We start from the raw sequence: 20366 nt of genomic DNA on the forward strand, positions 1-20366 counted from the left end.
TGCTTGTTTTTAGCTTGAAAACAGTGTCTCCCAGCTGTCAAAATCCAATCAACAAGAATACAACTGCAATCAACACAGTGAATCAATGTCACACAGCGATCAAAGCCAAAATCATCACAGGTTAAGCTTTAAAAAGCACTGTAACATGAAAAAAATTGCAATAAACAATACGGCTAATTAACTAAACGTGGCTAATGACATGCTAACAAAACTAGCGCACCTGTTGATTCTCAATGGGAAAAGTCCGCACACTTCTCTTCCATTTTGGAGATACATACAGACAATTATATGATTATAATGTAGGTTTTAGACAATAAAACGTACCAGTCAGCGGTTTCACTTCCCTCTTAGCAGTTTGTTGTGAAGCAGACACTGGGAAAAGAAGAAATCGATCCTTCTCCGGAAGACTCTGCTGCCACGGAGCTACAGTCTAGGCATTTGGTCCCGGTGGGTGTGGTTTATAGATTTAGTGTGACCAAAATCTAAAGGAAAAGTCAATATTCTAGTACAAAAGTAAATTGTAATTGATTTTGGTGAACAATATAATTTCTTTCTTTAATGATCTTCAAATCCAGGCTCAAAGTATTTCAGTTTAGCTGTGCATATAACCGAAAGAATATCTACACTACATTAAAGTTATTTTTATTCTGATTATTCATGTTTTTATTAGTTGATATTGTGATTTTAATGTATTTCTTATTCGGAAAAGCATTTTGAAGTCCAAGGTTGCTGTACAAATAGTTTTCTTACAGTTAAAAAAAATTAAATCAATTAATAAAAAAATCTAAACTTGAGTAAAGGTACATTTTATTTAAATATTTGATACAACGGGCCATATTAAAATAAGACCCTACTCTTAAACTCTCAGCACTTAATGTAAAATGTAATAAACGTATGCATAGCTTTGTGACCGAGTGATAGTAAACTAAAGCCAGCCCCCGGTCAGAATGCCTGGTGTGTAGAGAGTGAGCGGGTCATGTGATCCAGAGCAGGCTTCTGATTGGTCACTCGCTGTTCCGCTGCGGGGCGCCGGTGACGCACAGGGACATTGATTATTGAAAGGTTTTCCATTCTTCTAATTTGTTCTGTCGTTGTTTCTCTCCAGGTTTTACGGCCTGTTCTTTAGACGGAGAATGGTTGTATGTGATCCCAGCAGAAGGTGCTATTGGGCTTAAATTGAGCTGGGGGTTGTTGTTGATGATGATTATAAGGCAGAGGTGGCTAGGCTAGTTACAAAACAGTAGTTAGCACTCTGTCACCAGGCTACTTTATGTTATTGTGTCCCACTTTACTGCTTTAAAGGTCAAATATTTGGCAAAATGAACTCACATGAGCTTTAAGCCATGTTATAATGTTGTTACCTCCTCAAAAACATATCTGGAGTTGTGTTTTGTTTCATTCACACCCTTTATTATTATTAGTCTGTTTACATCTCCAAAGCTCAAAATGCTCTGTTCCACCTTGTGATCTCTTGAAGTGGTAATTTTCAAGTTAACTCCTCCTTTTACCTTTTGTTCAGTAGAGATGGGCAATTCCAAAGATGAAATGATCCAAATGATTCTAGTGAAGGTGTGTGGAGTTTAAAAACCACATGACATCACAAGGTGGAACAGAGTGTTTTCTGTTTGAGGGAAGAACTCAGCCTAAATATGCAGGGTTTGTGTGTTAAAATTGTGTGAATTAAACAAAACTCCAGGTATGTATGCGGTGAGGAAACAATATTATAACTTAGATCAGAAAATATTGTAATATGGGCCCTTTAAAGTGCATATGGCAGGTTAGACTACTCATAGGCCTATTATTATTATTATTTTGTTTTATGTTCTGGTTGGACGTGGACATACATAGAGGTAATTCCATAACTGTTACTTCCGTGCTTCCATTACCACCATATACATACATGCATAATGTTAACAAGGGCCAAAACCTGTCTAAATTGCATAGTAGTTATAATTGCACTCATAAAACACATGACAACACCTTTATTTAGAAAAATATCATGTTTAAACTCTGTTACATATGTGTAAATTGTAAAAGTGTTATGTGTTGACAAGACAAGACGTGTTCTGTTTTAAAACGCAACACTACTTCTTGTATATTTGTAATTTTCTTCCCACTATGCAAAATATTAACCAGGTAATATCAACCATGTAAGAAACACTTGTCATATGCACTTTTAACTAGTCCACCAGCCATCTGACCAGAAGTGAAGAACCAGCTTGGATCAGTAGCCAAACATCTTCACTCCTACAACTTTTTGTCCAGTTGACAGATTTTCCTTTTTCCTTTTTACTATGGATCAGACCTGGATGACTGAGGAATCACACAGATACTTTTGACTGGACAGAGGTTGTCACCCTAAAGACTACGAAGCCCTTAACACCTTGGCATCTGGCTTTATTCTGGTCGAGCTAAAGATCACATCATACTCGTTAGTGGTTTGAAAAGCACATTCTGACAGAGGAAGTTGTGTTGTTTGTGGCTCATGTCTCAGCACTGATCTCTATGTATAGTCTATATTCTCACACTGAAATCCTGCAGTAGTTTTAGTTAAGATGTTGTCATTTTTTGTCTGTATTTTAGTGGGCTTTTTTCATGTCAACATAGCCTTAGCTGTTGAAAGAAAAGTTATCTAGAATTTGCGTTCAGTAAAAACTATAAAACAATTTGTATTTTAACAGCTATATACTTCCCTCTTGTGGGTGACACATGGTACTACAATATATAAAACATTTTAAACTTAATGTGGAGCGGCGTATGGAGTAAATGAATTAGATTTTATGGTGTCAGTTTTATCCCTAAAAGGAATAAAATGTATTTATTGTGTTTTGATAATAAGCCTATAGCCATTTGGAGTCAAATATAATAATAATGTGAATCTGTTTTTCTATAAAGGGCCCACAGGACTTCATAGACAGCTCTGCTCCAGTCTGGATTTGTCTCTCACCTGACTCTCACTCCCTCTTTCCCTCTCTCCCTCTCACCCCCTCACCCTCCTACCTTACTCGCTTCTCCCACCCTCTCTTCCTCCCTCTCACCTCCACCCCCCCCCCCCCCATACTTTCTCTCTCTCTTCTTTGCAGAGGGGAACGGTGGGCAGGTCTCTCTCTCTTCTCTTTCTCCCTCACCCCTCCTCTCTCTCTCTTTTGCCCTCTCACCTCCATTCCTTCTCTCACTATTTCTCCCCTCTTTCTCCCTCCCTCTTGTCCACTTGCCCTCACTTTTACTCTCGCTCTCAATCTCCCTGCCCTCTCTCGGCCCCTTTTTATGCAGAAGTAGAGGTGGGCAGGTCTCCTCTCTCCTCTCCCTTACCCCTCCTCCTCTCCCTCCTCTCCCTCCTCTCCCTTCTCTCCCTCCTCTCCCTTCTCTCCCTCCTCTCCCTCCTCTCCCTTCTCTCCCTCTCTGTGCATGGATGGAAAGGCAGATGAGGTAGGCAGGTCTCTCTCTCTCTCCTCTATCTCTCCCTCACACCTCCTCCCCCTCTCTCTTTTATGCAGAGGGGAGGGGTGGGCAGGTCTCTCTCTCCTCCCTCACCCTTCCTCCCTCTCTCTCCCTCTCTCTTTTATGCAAATTAGAGGTGTGAGCAGGTCTCTCTCCTCTCTCCCCCTTCCTCTCTCTCTCATTCTCTCTTGGTATGTGTGGATGGGTGGGTACGTCTCTCTCTCTCTCTCTCCTCCCTCTCCCTCTTCTCCCTCTCTCTCCCTCACTCTTTTATGCCGAGGGGAGGGGTGGGCAGGTCTCTCTCCTCCCTCTCCCTCACCCCTCCTCTCCTCTCTCTCTCTCTCTCTCTCTCTCTTTGGATGGAAAGGCAGAGGGGTGGGCAGGTCTCTCTCCTCCCTCTTCCTCACCCCTCCTCTCCTCTCTCTCTCTCTTTGGATGGAAAGGCAGAGGGGTGGGCAGGTCTCTCTCCTCCCTCTCTCTCACACCCCTCCTCTCTTCCCTCCCTCTCTCTCTCTCCCTCTCTCTCTCTGTTTGGATGGAAAGGCAGAGCGGTGGGCTCGTTTCCACAGAGCACAGAGGCATTTCAGCTGTGAGGCCCCACTCCCTTCAGCTGGCTGGCATCCCGCGACACAGGCAGTAAGTAGCATGGAAATACACTTTCTACTTTAGAATAATATCATTTAAACAGGCTGATTATTGCTTATTTTCATATTTAAGTACTTCTGATTAGCTGGGATTTAGTGACATACCAATACTGAGTTCATAATGTTGCAAGTTGTTTGGATGATTTCTTAAAAAATTGTAGTTAAATAGCAAATTATTTAGTTTAAAATAAATGATGGAATCAAATTTGTTCAATATTTTAACCTTGTTTCCATGTATTTATTTCGAATTGAAACTCCACTTAAGTAAGAACATTGTCTTTAAAATCAAACCAATTCTTAAAATGACTTCTTATCAAACTGACGACAATTTTTCAGGTCTTATGAAACAAATTATTATAGTAACAGCTTGGCCTGTCACGATAATAAACTATGAGGTTTGATATTTCGCTGGAGTAAATGTAGATGATATACGATAATATTGAAACACATTTATGCCACTGACGCAACAACCCAAGAGCAGATTTAAGCCACAAAAACTATTCTAAATCTACAATACTGTTAAAAATCATGAGCTGCAATAAATAAACAGCAGATTGAAACACTTTAGTACCTTAGTTTGGATTTGTTATGGGTCATACAAGTTATTAATTCAACACTTTATAGATTAAATCTTATTATACAGACAAAAAATAACCAAAAAGGCCTAGTAACAGCGTCTAAACTAGTTCAGTCTCCCCAAATATTCTATAAATATTCTCAATATAAAGGTGCAGTGTGTGTCACCAGCTTGTCTTCATAGAAATAGAAACGTGGAATGTTCCGCAGTATGGCATTCAGCTTAAGTGTATTTATTCCATTACAGGTGTTTTTACTGCAAAACAAAATGTCTTGAAAAGTAAATGGTCACATTTTTATATAGCGCTTTCCCATCTTCAAGGCGCTCACCCATTCACACAAACATTCATAATGTACGCAGACATTAGGGGTGAGATGGGTTAAGTGCCTTGCCCAAGGACATAATGACAACATTCATCCGTGGAAGCTGAAATCGCTCTGCCAACCTGTGGGTCAATGGATCTGACCGCTCTACCAGTGATGTTTATGTCAAGTGCGGGATTCAAACTGCCAACCTTCAGATTAGTGTACCAGACACTCTACCAACTCTCCACAGATCTGATCTCTAACTTGGTCTAGGCATGCTATCTGCTCATCTTCATGAAAATAGAGTGTAATGCCATACTGTGGAACATTTCAGGTAAAGGCATAACAACTCATGCAAACAGGTGGCAGTCGCTCCACCAAGTTCTATTTATTACTATTATTTATTCTTATTCTTATTATTGTTATTATTATTATTATTATTATTATTATTATTATTATTATTATTATTATTATTATTATTATTATTATTTTAATTCATTCTCTGGCAAATTTCAGATGTTGTGGGATTGTAGTCCATTTACTATTTTTCAGGCTCATTGAAACATGGCGGACGCAGGTGTGAAGAAGGTGGAGGTTCTGTCCTACGATGACAATGATGAGGTCGCGTTGGTCTCTGCTGCTACTGACCCCGCAGTCGATGACCACCCGGGACAAAACTCCAAAGATTCAACTCTGCAGCGCCTGGATGGGGGCAAGAGTGAAGCCCAAATGAACGGCCAGATGGTCCTGTCTCTGCTGGACAAGATCATCGGCGTGGTGGATCAAATTCAACAAACCCAGAACGGATTGGAGGCGCGACAGGAGGCGATGGAGAAATCCGTGTCCAGCATACAAGGGGAGCTGTCCAAATTGTCCAAAAACCAGCAGGGCACCGCGGGGACAGTCAACAAAATGCTGGACAAGGTTCGAAAGGTGAGCGTCAACGTGAAGACGGTGAGGAACAACCTGGAGAAGCAGGCAGGGCAGATCAAGAAGCTCGAAAACAACGAGAACGAGCTGCTCAAGAGGCGCAACTTCAAAGTGCTCATCTACCAGGTCAGTGGAGAGGGGCGGTGGAGGTTTAAGTCGTAGGCTGTACATATAAAAGGACATAGCTAACCTGCTCCAAATATCTCTAACTCTGGCTCCAATTCACTTTCTACTGAAAAACTGTCTCCCCTCTCTCTGTAACGGTTGCTGGCAGACTTGTCAATTGGATCTAAAAGATGTTTGTACATGATCCTGGTGTTTGTATTTTGCTGGTTTAAATGGTTAAAATGGGTTTCTATTGCTGGGTTTCACATGACGTCACAATATTCTATAGGCCAGTAATAGTTAATACAGACAGGGGCAGTTAAAACGAATATTGTTAAAATACAATTGACACAATTTACGTTTTGGATATTTCATGCCAAAGTACAATGTAATCAATAGGGAAATCTGGCTCTTGCCCCCCTATCTGAGAGTATGTCATTGTCACATTCTAGTATCCGAAAACCACCCATTTGCAGTGACAGTGTGGGGAGCATGTGTATAATGTGTATGCATGTCTATAGTGGAATGTTTTGCAGAATTATCGTGGTGTCGCACCGCACACATTAGCAAACTCTGCCTGTTCTTAGATTATCAGAAAACCCAAGACAAACACAAAATGGATTTAAACAGCACATTTTCAAGAGTCTGTGGTCAATCCGAGCTTTCATGGTTCTGTTTAGGAGTTTGATTTTCAACAAACGAGTTTGAGTGACTAACTTAAAAATAGTTAGCTAATGCTAGCTAGCTTGTGACTGTAAGTTTGTGTGAGACTTGTTTAACAGCATAAATCAGCTCACCGGTTGTAGCTCCAACTAAGACAGCTTTTTCTTGTCAGATAGTATTAAAATAAAGATCAGATTAAAGTATAACAGAACCTCAGACAGAGCAGTGCCTGCAGTTAGCTTCACACCCCCAGGGAATGTTGATAATAATAATGATCAGCTGGAAAGTATTGATTGGCAGATGACAGGGGCTGATTGGACATTACAGCACACATTTATCATTTATAATTGTTCTGCCAAGTTCAAGATGAAAGATGTTGTGCTCCAGGGGCAATAGGGCTGAAACATGTGAAGTTCACAGAACGTCGTGGCAGTAGACTGGATCAGAGCTTATGGAAACAGACCAGGCGGCTTGGATTTTTGTAGAACTTATAACTGAACTTTGTTCTGGTGATTTCACACCAGTCACAACAGATTGGTTAAATTAATTAGCAGTTAGTTGGTTAGTTATTGCATTTTAGTGAAGATCATTTGGTGAATTTGAATGAACAAATATTTTTGAATTACCGGTAATAATTTATATATAAAAATAATTTAGATAATAATTTTTTTGTGATAAAACATGATTTTGGTACTGTACATTTTTTCTAATTACTTGATATAATTCATATTGTTTGTGAATATCTGCAGTATATTGTATTTACTGTGACATATTTCAGGGCATTTTACTTTGGAGTACTCTATAGCAGTGGTGGAACATAACAAGTCAAAGTAGCAAAGTGCTATACTTGAGTACACATTTTAGGTATCTGTACTTTACTTGAGTACATTTTACAGTGGATACTTTTTACTTTTAATTAACTACATTTGAGCGCAGTATCTGTACTTTTTACTCCACTACATTTTTGAACAGGACTGAAAAGTACAAGTATTTTTTATTATTGTCTGACACCTGCTGAAAAGGCTGAGGGTTTATTTTTAACATGATTTGAACAAGCAAAAATATACAAATAAAAACAGCTTGAAAAAATGATTGATTCACTTGTTTCTGTTAAACAAAATTCAGCACAAATCTGTATCAACATCACGACATTTGAAGCCTTATAAGACCTCAAAATCTGCATGAAATACTTTTACTTTTTACTTTTTACGTACATTTTTACACAGGTATTTTAATGCTTTCACAAACTTTTACTTGAGTATTTTTTTGCTCCAGTATCTGTATTTTTACTTAAGTAACAAAATAAAATACTTGTTCCACCACTGCTCTATATTAATGTTGATGTTTGGGAAAGTATTTAGTGTGTGAGACATTAGTGTCCTCATGTCATATGTAAAATGTCATATATTTGGTTTTAGAGGCAGCAGTGTCTGGGTTTGGCTCGTGTAAGTTGACAGTTGGTGGTTAGATCCCAGCTCTGGCAAACTGTCCTTGAGCAAGACACTTCATCGATCGAGCTTGTGTGAATGTGGTGTGAGAGAGTCTGTGATTGGCTGAGACTGGTAGTCACAATATGCTGAAAGTGCTGGGTTGTATTCCCCCCATGATCAGAGTTAAGTTCTTAAAAGTCAAATACGTTTTATAAATGTACACAGCCTTTTTGAGATTACTTCAGGAGGGGAGCAGTTACTTTGAGAAGGACTAAAATGGGAGTTTCTGTGGAAAAAGGTGTGGCTTTCACTCTATAAACTGCAGGGTCACTTTTTCCTTATGAGGCTGATGAGGAGAAACACAACGTAATCCTCTGTTAGGAAAACTGCAGTAGTCACAGTTATTCAAAAAGTAGTGAGATTCTGGAGGTACACAAAATGCTAAAATGTTAGAAGTAACATCTGTTCTACAAAATAACTACAGGCCTATTATTACCACTATTATAATTACTTCTACTACTACAACTACTGCTACTACTACTAGTAGTATTACTACTATACTGTAGTAGTCACGATTATTCAAAAGTAGTGAGAGTAGTTAATGAGAAGTAAATCTGTTCTACAAAATAACTGCAGGTCTATTACTACTACTACTATTCCAATTACTACTACTACTACTACTACAACACCTACTACTAATGTTGCTACTACTACTGTTGCTAGATATTACCATCTGCAATTAGTACTGCATACACTCTACCGGTATAGTGTAGCTATTATGCAACCTATAATTTACTACCACTACTACCTTTACTTATTCCATCAGCTAGTATTTCAAATCCAGGTTGCAAGAGGTACTGGTACTGCAAATAAGTACTACTACTCCGGACCACCAACCAAATTACTTTTTCTGCCTATAACATAGCGACAAACTTTTCTACTTGTACCAAAAACATATCTTTACACTGTATGTTTTTTAAGCAAAGTACAGGAAAATATTTATCAAAAAATACTTCACAATGAATAAAACTTTCAGCTAGACCCACGTCAAAGTACTTCCATGACTACTGTGACTATATAAAGCACAGTGCGAGTGTGCGTGAATAAAAATATAAGGCCTATAAACACTGGCATGAAGCTACTTGAGACTGACCCTCCTAGTCCACTCCATACTTCATTTCGGAGTACATATTCAAACTGATTTTGCCTTCTTCACATAAAAACAGCCAAAATGAAGCGTAAAAACGTTTATGAATGAATTATTTTCTCATAAAATAGAAGTCATTGGCCTGATGTGGGCGCCATGCTGGTTCCCTTGGTCTTTGCACTATCTCTTTCAACAACTTCAGTACATTTGAAACCTGGCGTGCTGGGTTTTTTTTAGCCCCGAGTGCTGTCATGTCTGGGTGGTACGCATGCGGACACTGTATGCTAGCACCTTTACTATGCTATAAACGTTTCCATATATATAAAAAATACAAATATGTTTTTTTTTTATATTTTAATTGTGCTTTGTAACTTTTCTGGTGGTGGCTCCATTAAACGCTTGTTATCGCTGTGATTGGAATGTTCCACAGTATGATATTACATGTATTTATCTCCATGGAAACGAGCAGGTGACGCCATGACGACAAGTTGCAGGTCGGGTCCGTATAGAGGCGTCGCTCGTAGTATGAACGTGTGTTTTTCAGCATTATAAACACACGTAATGAAGTAAATGTATGATGTATACGTTTAAAGCCATACTGCGGAGCATTCATCAGCTTCTCCATGGAGATAAGCAGGTGGCAGAAAAGTTACAAAGTGTTTCATTCTACCGTTTACGCGATTATCATGTTTTGGGTTATTTTGGGTCATCTGTTTACTGATGATTTTTTGCAATATGTAAAACTTGAAATGGTGTGGAATTATAATACTGATAAATGAATATTGTGTAAACCTTTGCAAGTGTTTCGTGAGAGCGGCTGGCTGATAAGTTTGCGCCCCCCCCCCCTCCTGGCATATCCACAGTCGGTACAAGTTACACTATTGGCATGTAGCAGAAATCCAATCATAGACACAAGGCTGTAATGTTTCTGATGGCACTGACTGGTCCACTCAGGTGCAGGAAGTGTGCAGGAGAGATTTAACAAGTCAGCAGCTTCTCTTCACTTTTCTTTTATTTTTATCTGACAATAAAGCAGATCTGTTATGCAAAATGGACTTTTCAGAGTTTTTAGTCGAGATATAGTTGTTTCCCTTCACCATTTACTCACCTGAAGTTGTCTTTAGAGTGATTCGTGCATGTTTGAGCAATCTTTCATTTTTGTTTATTTACGCCATATTGTTTTCAGCACCACTGGTACACACCCACTGCCACGTATTTACTCGCTCTGTAGTTTTATTTTCTTAACTGATGATACGTGTAGGATTCGGGAGCGTCACGTAGTCATTTTAGTAGAAATTAAAAAATAAAATCCACTAGTGTGATGTGGAAATGTGGAAATCAACCGGACCGGTTTCTTTTATTAAGTTGTTTTGGATGAATATTGTGATTTAAAATGTGCAAATAATAACGTAATGATCCACGAGTGTCATAGATTATAACTACAGAGCAACAAAATAGGTCTACTTAAATAATATAATAATATTTTTTTGTGCTGTGTGTATAATGAGCATGTTGTGTGTATAGAGTGTTGTGTGTATCGTGAGCATGTTGTGGGTATAGTGAGCGTGCTGTGTTTATAGTGAGTGTATTGTGTGTATAGAGAGTGTGCTGGTGTGTTACATTGTATTATACGTGTGATATGTTATTTTTCACATATTTACCTGTTTAAATGTTCATTAGAATGTGCTGCCCCTTTACAAATAAATAAAAGTAAGAATAATGACATAAATCACTCTTGACACTTAAATGAATATGTGTGGGGAGGTACAGTAGCCGTTATTGGCAGGGGCTCAGGTTCCAGTTGCATTGGGAGCAGGCCCTGGATGGTGAGGGATTGTGATGTATAAAGATAACCTTATCACAAATGTCACAGGAGGTGCCGTGTAGTGAGTATACAGTGTTTAAGCTTTTATTTATAGTCAACCAGCGGATAATCGTTTCCTGTTTATGTTTGTTGATTGGCCATGTACGGTTTGTAACAGTGATTTTGTAAGTAGGCACGATTGCACGTTTAGACCAAGTTAGAGGTCAGATCTGTGGAGAGGCAACAACACACTCACACTGTACACTCACGCGACAGTAGCTCAGTTGGTTTGTAGAGTGTTTGTCCACTGATTCAAAGGTTGGCGGTTCAAATCCCACTCTTGACATGAAAATCATTGGTTCCCACAGCTCCCACAGATGAATGCTGACACGTCACCCCCAGTGTCTGTGTACACTTGTGTTTGAATGTGTGTGTGTGTGTGTGTGTGGAAAAAAAATGTGGCCATTTACTTTTCAAGATATTTTGTTTAGCAGTAAAAACACCTGTAATGAAATAAATGCACTTAAGCTGAATACTGCGGAATATTCTAGGTGAAGCAGTGATATTTCCATGTATTCAAGCTGGTGACAGACACTGCACACCTTTATATTGAGAATATTTATAGAATAATTGGGAAGACTGAACTAGTTTAGACGCTGTTACTAGGCCTTTATCTCTTTATCTATTCAAATACAGTTTTTGTATTGCTCAGAAATAGATTAAAAGATATGCATTCTTACTGTGAGCGGGCTTGCCTGTCCACAGATCTGACCTGTAAATGGTAAATGGTTTGAGGCACTCGATGTACTTAAATCAAGGAACCACACCCTCATTCATTCATGGATTTGAGCGCTCTGCCATTGATATTTACTTTGAGAGTGGGTTTCAAACTGCTAACCTTCAGATCAATAGCAAACGTCACCAGAAATGTTCCATAGTCCACCTTTGAGACAAATCTGTAGTCTATGTAGTCTATTCACTCATAAGTTACCGGTAACAGTTATTAATTATTTAAAATTTCTATTTTTATCGTTTTGTTGTTTTTGTTCCATCCCCAAAGCCCCCATGGCTCTAATCAAAACATGCTCTAGACTTGTACAAATTTGGTTCATATAATTTCCTGTATTTTTTTCACTGCTGGATGAAGTACTCTGTTTTGTTTTCTGAAGTAAAAGTACAGATACTGGAGCAAAAAAAAACTCAAGTAAAAGTATCACATGAAAAACATCACTTAAGTAAACATAATAAAGTACTTGTATAAAAATGTACTTAAAGAGTAAAAAGTAAAAGTATTTCACACTTTTTGAGATCTAATAAAGCTTTGTGCTGAATTTTGTTCAAGAGAAACAATTGAACTAAGTTTTTTTCTAACCGTCTTTTTAGATTTTTCCTCAAACTACAAATGTTACAGTAAACCCTCAGCCTTTTCAGCAGGTCTCAGACGATAAAAAAAAAAAACTTTTAGTTTTTAGCTCTGTTCAAAAATGTAGTGGAGTAGAAAGTACAGATACTGCTCTCAAATGTAGTGAAGTAAAAGTAAAAAGTATCAACTTTAAAATCTACTTAAATAAAGTACAGATACCTAAAATTTATACTCTTACATTACTTTTACTTACATTCCACCTCTGATTTTTGTGCATCACACTTTAGACTTGTTCTCCAGTTACACGGCTGCTTTCATGTTGCAGCTTCTTTCTTTAGCCCCTGATGTCTCTCGAGAGACGGAGAGACGGTACAGAGCCCGTGTGAGCGTGTTAATGTGTGGAGGTGCGCATGGGCTCGAAGTTTAGCTTTAGGTTAACGATGAGGTTACACTGAACATCTGAGGAATTTATGCTTATTCATGTGCTCACAAATACAACAAATAACATTTGGAGCGCAAGTGTTTCCATACACAAAATGAGAAAAGAAAAAGAAGGAAACAAGATTCATCTATTTGAAAATGAAATCACTTTTTTACTTAACATGTAACAAATTCACACTGTTGTATTTTAATGTGACATTTAAAAAAACACTGTAAAAATGAACTGGTGCTAGTCATTTTTGGCAAATATTTTTCAGTTATTTACAGTAATATTTGTTTTATGATATACCCTTAATTAGCTTTAACACAAGGAGGATGGAGTTATATTTTGGTGCAGCGGTGGTCAGCGTGTACAGTCACCTACCTGAAGGTTAGCGGTTCAATCCCAGTTCACCAGTGTATTCTGTTGTTGTGTTAGGGTAAGGGTTAGGGTTGAGGTAGGGATAGAGCTAGGGCAGGATTAGGGTAAGGGTTAGGGTGCCTCTGGGTGAATGTGGTTTTGCAAATGGATGATTGTTAGAAGAGGCAGCTGTGGCTATAGTGCAAGCTAACGACTGACACATTTCAAAGCAGACTTATTCTGCAAAATCAACTTTTCAGTTTAGACAGAGCGACACAAGCACAATACTTCTTCTTTAATTTATTCTTCTTATATTATTGTTACAGCCTTGTCCACATGGTTTATCTAGCAACATCTGAAAATAGACTTTGCTTCCGGTAACAGATTATATTGACACATACTTTATTATTTTTAGTCAGGGAGTCCTTGAGGTTTCAGAATTAAACTTTTTGTTATGGTGGAAACCGTCTCCCGTGGTAACAGCAATGCACAACATTAAAGACCCGTTTTATCGTATTTATGTTTAGAGATCCGGTCCCATTTATATAGATCGATATTTCCGGAGCGGCTTTCTCGAGGGTGGACTTTGCAATGAGCCTTATGAATCACTGTCTATAAATGTGGATATGGATATGTTGTTTTATTTATGTTGCCATAAGTTTGAGATCATGGTGCAAGCTAACTGTGGCTTGGTTTACAAAACAGGTGTTGCTAATGTATACATTGTGCATATAAGACTAGTCATTTATGCGCTCCCTGACGAATAGCTTCTCTATTTATTAGGCGTGGAACAGCAGTCAAATCCCAAAAGAGGGGCTTATCAGAGTGACACATTTCTTCCATAATTTCAAATGAGTCATATCCTTTTTTTAGTGATGGGAAGAATGCTTTGAAAATATATTTAGTTAAAAATGATTGAATGCTCAAATTAAAAGGGATTTCGTAATGTATTCTGATGAATGGGAAAATCAGAGCACTGTATTCTGAATACTCTGACTACTTTTACACTGAGATGCATTTAAATTATATTGACATATAATTACAAACAGTTTATGTCCAGTTAGAGTCACACACACACACACACACACACTTCAAGAGCGCCGTTTTCTATATTCTCACTAATACTGTCCTGACCAAAGCCAAAATAACATGATGAAGTATCACCAAGTATTCCGTTTAATGTAGGAAAGTAACTGCATTCTGAATACCACCAAATGAAAGCGTAAAAGAGCCCAATTGCAGTTACTCAAAAGTAGTATTCAGAATCTGTATTTTCAGTACATGTATTCAGTTACTTCCCAACTCTGTTCTTTATACCGTGTATCACAGGGTTGTATGTGTATTCGTCCTGGGTAGAGTACACATGCATTCCTTCGTTAATGTGCTTTCTGTTACTGGGATTTCCGTTTTTTCTTAATAAGAACTTGCTTTGAAAATGAACCACTTAAACTTTATGACTTTGACATTTCTGTTAGGTATTTGTATACTCTACACAGGGGAGTTGACTGAGAGTGGTGGTGGGGGTCTTAATTGTAAAAAAAAAAATATGTAAAAATACTTGAAAAACATGTATTCTTACTGTAGACAGGGTCGCATCTCCACAGATCTGATTTGCAACTTGGCCTGGTGGTGTTATTTAAGTTATAGACCATATTTTGAGGAGTCACGTGCCCTTGCCATGAAAAGTGACTTAGTTCATCTTTAGGGCCATATATGAAAATGTTGTGCAGTGTCTTGTCTCCTGGTTAGAAAGCAGCAGTGCTATAAATACAGAGGCACAATTTGTGTATTAGACAAATAGCAGCAGTGATTTCTTATCTGTGAGCTCATTGTGTAAATGGGCTGTAAATAGGCCTGAGTTAAGTCTTTTTAAGGAGTGTCAGATACAAATGTCCCATGTGTTCGTTTGAGCTTTTGAAAGAGGTGAATCATAACTGTCAGATTCCTCACAGCAGCTGTGCACAGCCCCAGAGGACGACACATGTTCAACGTGCTCCTCCTGCCTTTATTTATCCACACCAGGGGGTCTCTGTGTGGGGTCTGTGACTGCTTTAAGTGGTTCAGATGATATCATCTACATTCTACACACAGGATAGGATTAGGTTCATGGCATTTAAATATACTTTATTATTTAATTAAAACAGGTTGGCAATAAATATACAGAACAGAAACTGCTGTGAAAACTTCCCATCAAGAGTGTGTAAAGGTTTGTATTTCATGCAATTTACAGTTTGTTTTTATTTTATTTCTTACTATGGACCTCATGAACCTCAGCAAAAAATATTTATGGACAGGTTTTGGCTCGTTTCTGATGGATTAGTTTATTTTTGTCACCCGTGGTATATATAGTCCTTTGCAGTTCCAGGTGTGATAATTTTGCTCACTATTTATTTTAGAGGCTTATTAACAGATTATTCCTTGTTTCGACTTAGTTAAGGCCAATTCATACTTCATAAGTAGTAAGAACTTTGAAGTATGAATTGGCATTAACTAGTAGTAAGAACTTTGTTCTTGCATCTAGAGCTGTAAGAACAAGAACAAACTTCTTTATGGGCTCAGACATTTTCATCAGACGTTCTGCTGCTGAACTAGTCTATGCCGCTCCACCCACAGCTGTTGCCATGTCGTTATTATGGAGATTATAAACAGTACAGTGGCAGCACAATTGTTTTAATTGTTAAAACATGTTATATGCAAATCACAATGACTGAAATTGTCTTTTTTTATCTTAATGTCAAAAGAAAATGTAACCAATCACAGCACAGGTGTTTGCCAGTCCTGCTAAATCAAGCTGTAAAAACTACAGAATAGAAGCTGTAAAAACAAAATGGTGTAATTTTTATTCTTACAGCTCCACTTCTTATGAAGTATAAAGAGACCTTCAGTTTGTAATATTCAGTTTTGGATTTTGTGTGTGTGTGTGCGTGAGCCTGAGTGTGTGTCTGTGTGTGTGGATCTTTTTGTCCTCACTTCCGCCTTGAACCTCATCTCAAATGATCCACTTCTCAAACAGGACTTTCACTAATATTCATTGACTCTTAGGTGTACCCCAAGGCTCAGTTCTTGGACCACTTCTTTTTTTCTATTTGTACATGCTGTTTTTCTTTTCAATTTCCTCTCACATTTCCAGACATAGACTAGTTTCCTGTTTTGATTATTTTGTTAGAAAAATCTGGCTCCAGACACTTTGCTGATGACTCTAAGATAATCTTGTGGTCTGCTTGTTTGAGTTACAAAAGTTAATTTCTTTTCATTAGTTAAGATCTTCATGAAACAAAGTTGAAATATAGTTGGACTGTTGTACAACCTTCTAAAATGTTATATCCTGTTCCTGTTATTGTGTCCATGGGTGAGACACATTAGCCAATTTGCTGAAATAAATGTGGTGGTGATTTCTGTCATCTTAAACATCATCTGTTCTGGATGCTATTTTATTACCCATGATGCAGCTGTTTAGTATTGGATTCATATGTCACAATGCATGAAATGTGGATTTACTGAGTTTGCTAATTTTGTAACAGCATCTATATGATATTAGCGCCGATACCGTTCATGCACTAAAAGGACACCAGCAACTCGTGCCATATAACAGCTCATAAACACGATCTGAAATGGCTTTTCTGTGAATGGAGGTCGTAGAGGTGAGAGCTTTGAACGACTGTGGTGGAGCCAGGCTAATCCATGCTACTCCATGGCTAGCATTGTCACCCCTTTTCGGTTTTGGTAAATGACTTCAGCATTACCTGCTTCTAGCGATGTCAACACAACCAGAACCCCCATGTGTGCGTCTATGTTCCAGCACTGATATGTTTAATTAAAGCCTAATCTTGTTTACGCGAGGGGATATTGTAGGGGTATGTGTCGGTGTGAGACAGGACGTTTGCGTGCCTGGAATCTGGGTGTGTTTGGATTTCATTCAAGGACAGTGATAGTCAGAGCTTCAATTGCACACCCTTTATACACTAGCAGCCAGACTGCTCCAGCTCAGAGGTGGCTCTAGTGAGAAAGAGTTCATTTGAATAAAGTTTTCGTAAGATTATTCTGGTAAAAATAGTGTCAAGATTTACTCAAATAAATTTTAGTTTTTTTAATCGAAGTCTAATATTTGATATTATAGGGGGGCCCTCTCATAAATAAGCCTTACATTGCTTTTACTTTTTACACTTTAAGTACATATTTTAACAGGTACTTTGATACTTAAGCAGATTTTTCATGTACTTTTACTTGAGTATTTTTTTCTCCGGTATCTGTATTTTTACTTAAGTAACAAAACTGAGTACTTCTTCCACCACTGGTTTACAGTTTGTATATTATTCATTCCACATTCTTGGTGGTGGTAAGCTACTATTATAGCCACAGCTGTCCTGGGGTAGACTGACAGAAGCGTGGCTGCTAATCTCTGCCATCGGCCCCTCCGATTACCACCAACACTCACTTACACACCAGAGTCATGGCGTGTGTAGTGTCTTGCCTAAGGACACAACAACACCCCAATCGTGGCAAGTTGTATTCCCAGCAGTGTCCCATCAGTGTTGTTCGTCTTTCATACACTCTAAGCTATTTATCAGGCAGCACTTTCCTCACACAGAGGGTAGTTAGGAAACACTTAGCCAGCCCCTTCACCAAAGAGCTCCAGATGCACTTGACTGGCAGTGCTGATTTAGAAATGTGATTCATTCAGCTGACATGCCATTTACAAACAGCCCACAGGGAATCCTCCCCTCAACCCACAACTGTGCAGTGCTCAAAGTCTTTCCATTTAACACCATTATTACTGTAAGTGTCCCATTGTAATCATGACCTTTACATTTGAACAGGTTAGCTGAACGTTTGACTCCCTCTGGTGGCTGAATTGTGACAGTAATATTGTATTTTATAACATGGCCCTTTCAAGACTCAGCATTCTCATAAAATACATGATACAAGGAGTGTGTCCGTCATCTGCTTGTCTCCAGGGAGATGTCATTGCTCTGCCTGGAATTTTCTACATTATTAGATTTTTGATGTTTTTATTGCTAATACAAAATGCATGTGTTTTTGCTGAGTAGTCACCTCTCCATAGATCTGACCTGATGGTGTCACGTGCACTTCTTTATGCAGTTTATTTCCGTACTGTGGAACATTCCAGAAAAAGCAAAAACATCTCCATGGACACACAACCCACCACCAGAAAAGTTACATAGTGCTCCTAAAAAATACAGCTACTTCTGTTGATTGTATTATGGACACTTATTGTATTGTGTAAAAGAGCAGAGCAGCATTCCTGGTTTTGAACGCTGTTGTAGTGCCAATGAGCAAAACACTTTACCCACTTCAGCTATATGAATGTATGGATGTATGGATGTTAGCTTTTTGGCTTTTTGATATATACATGAAATTCAGATTTTGCATTTGTTTTGCATTTTCAACAAATGTTTCCATCTCCTTTCCCAATTATATGTAGTAATTCATGAGGTATTGCAAATTGTGAATGAACTATGATTTTTATGAAGCAGGTCTCATGTTAATTACTGCCCTTGTCATCTCTCCATCTGACCCCAGAGGGGGCAGTTAAACCCTTTGGTTCCTTCTGCCCGTGTCACTTTAGCAGCTCAGTGATTCAGTCCTCTGGCATGTCCTGTCTTCTGCCAGCGCACCCACGGGTATCCTGCTTTCACCCCTCCACCCCCATCTGCACTATTCTAATTCACAACCAATATCAGCTAACACAAGTCTGAAATACTAAGATAAAGTTAAATCAAATGGATTACTGTATTTACACTGTGCTATGCCGATTACCCATTCACTCATTCATCGGTAGCTCTCGAACATTCAAACATCTGTATTGGCTATAGACAAGGAAGGAGAAGTGACATGCCCAAGAGCACAAAAATAGCATGCATTTTCCAGTAAGTATGGCCAAACCACCTTGTCAATGCTGATCTCGTCTGGTCCAGCCAGGCCCAGCCCTGCTAAGCAGGGTTGGGCCTGGCTGATACTTGGTTAAGAATACCTCTGGGAATACCAGGTGCCACAGTGAGACAGCAGTGGCTCTAGTGCAAACTGTACTTTTGTCATTAGGCAAGACACTTTACTCACCTTGCGTAGTAAGACTGTAGCGTGTATATGAGTGTTAGTGGTGGTCAGAGGGGCAATGGTGCAGATTGGCAGCCTCGCTTCCGGCAGTCTGTCCCAAGGCAGCTGTGTCTACAATAGTTTCTTATCACCACCGATTGTAGAGTGAATAGTTTCTGGATAAGCGCTATGTAAGACAAATGCATTAGTATTATTATTATTAATAAAGATTCTGCTGTTACTGCTACAACCAGGTGAGTTGTTTATATAAGAGGAGAGAACCATATGAAGTTTCTTGCCCCAGGCCCCCATATTTCTGTCAATGGGCCTGACTACCAGTGTTGATACTATGAAAAACTATAACTATACTACAAAGAACTACTATTATTACCAATACCACTAGAACTACTTACTACTGACTACTGCTGCTACCACCACTACCACTAACGTTTAATGTTGACCCCTCCCTCTGAGGACTACAGATGGAAATTAGCTATTAAGCTAGAATCTGGTACAAGCATCTCTGCCCTTGCGCTTAATGTAATTGCACATTGTCCTATTAAATAAATAAATGAAATGAAAATAATGATATCACTACTACTACTGTTAGCTCTACTGCCTCTTTAGAGTTTCAGCGTCTTCCCTCCTCAGCCAGTGGAAAGATATCTGGCAGGGTCCACATTTCACCGAGGCATGTCAGTGTCTATGTAGAGCCGCAGTACTTAGCACAGGCGTGGTTCCCTGGCCCCTGTTTCAAGTCTGTCACTTTAGCCTGTAATGATATAGTACTGATATGGTATTATTCATTTTATTTATTCAAGTTAAAATCAAACTAGAATCCAAAAAAGGTCTGAGCAGGTCTGACCTTATATGGTAAGAGTTTGGAGACAAGTTTGGGGAGTGTTATGTTTTTTGTTGTTAAAACTCAAGATTTGTGCTTATAAGGTTACATTCTATTAGGGGTGGGCAGTATTGAAAAGTATTGGCTTTGGGCACAACAGCACCTGGCAACCTCACTGTTAGCGTCACTACTTCCTGTCCATTTGTATTTGTATGAAGTTTTTTCAAACTTCAAAATGAATAAATATATAAAGGTAAGGCAGTGGACAGGGAGCTGTGGGT

At 38.7% G+C, this 20366-nt stretch overlaps 2 protein-coding genes across 3 annotated transcripts in view; one reads left to right on the top strand and one right to left on the bottom strand.

The window, feature by feature from the left end:
* atp6v0a1a (ATPase H+ transporting V0 subunit a1a) overlaps positions 1 to 430 on the bottom strand; it is a 33138-nt gene extending 32708 nt beyond the window's left edge. For both annotated transcript variants that reach the window (XM_033970822.2, XM_033970820.2), the window contains exon 1: positions 325 to 430. The gene's annotated coding sequence lies outside the window, so the exon portion shown is untranslated. The remainder of the gene's footprint in view (positions 1 to 324) is intronic.
* A 3568-nt stretch (positions 431 to 3998) lies between these two features.
* The window catches only part of cavin1a (caveolae associated protein 1a), a 34543-nt gene continuing 18175 nt past the window's right edge, over positions 3999 to 20366 (top strand). The window contains exons 1-2 of the mRNA XM_033971078.2: positions 3999 to 4077; positions 5520 to 6023. Of these exons, the coding sequence (XP_033826969.1) occupies positions 5532 to 6023 (492 nt within the window). The 5' untranslated portion in view covers positions 3999 to 4077; positions 5520 to 5531. The remainder of the gene's footprint in view (positions 4078 to 5519; positions 6024 to 20366) is intronic.

The sequence above is a fragment of the Periophthalmus magnuspinnatus genome, chromosome 8 (genome assembly GCF_009829125.3).
Source record: "Periophthalmus magnuspinnatus isolate fPerMag1 chromosome 8, fPerMag1.2.pri, whole genome shotgun sequence".
Classification (NCBI taxonomy): Eukaryota; Metazoa; Chordata; class Actinopteri; order Gobiiformes; family Gobiidae; genus Periophthalmus; species Periophthalmus magnuspinnatus.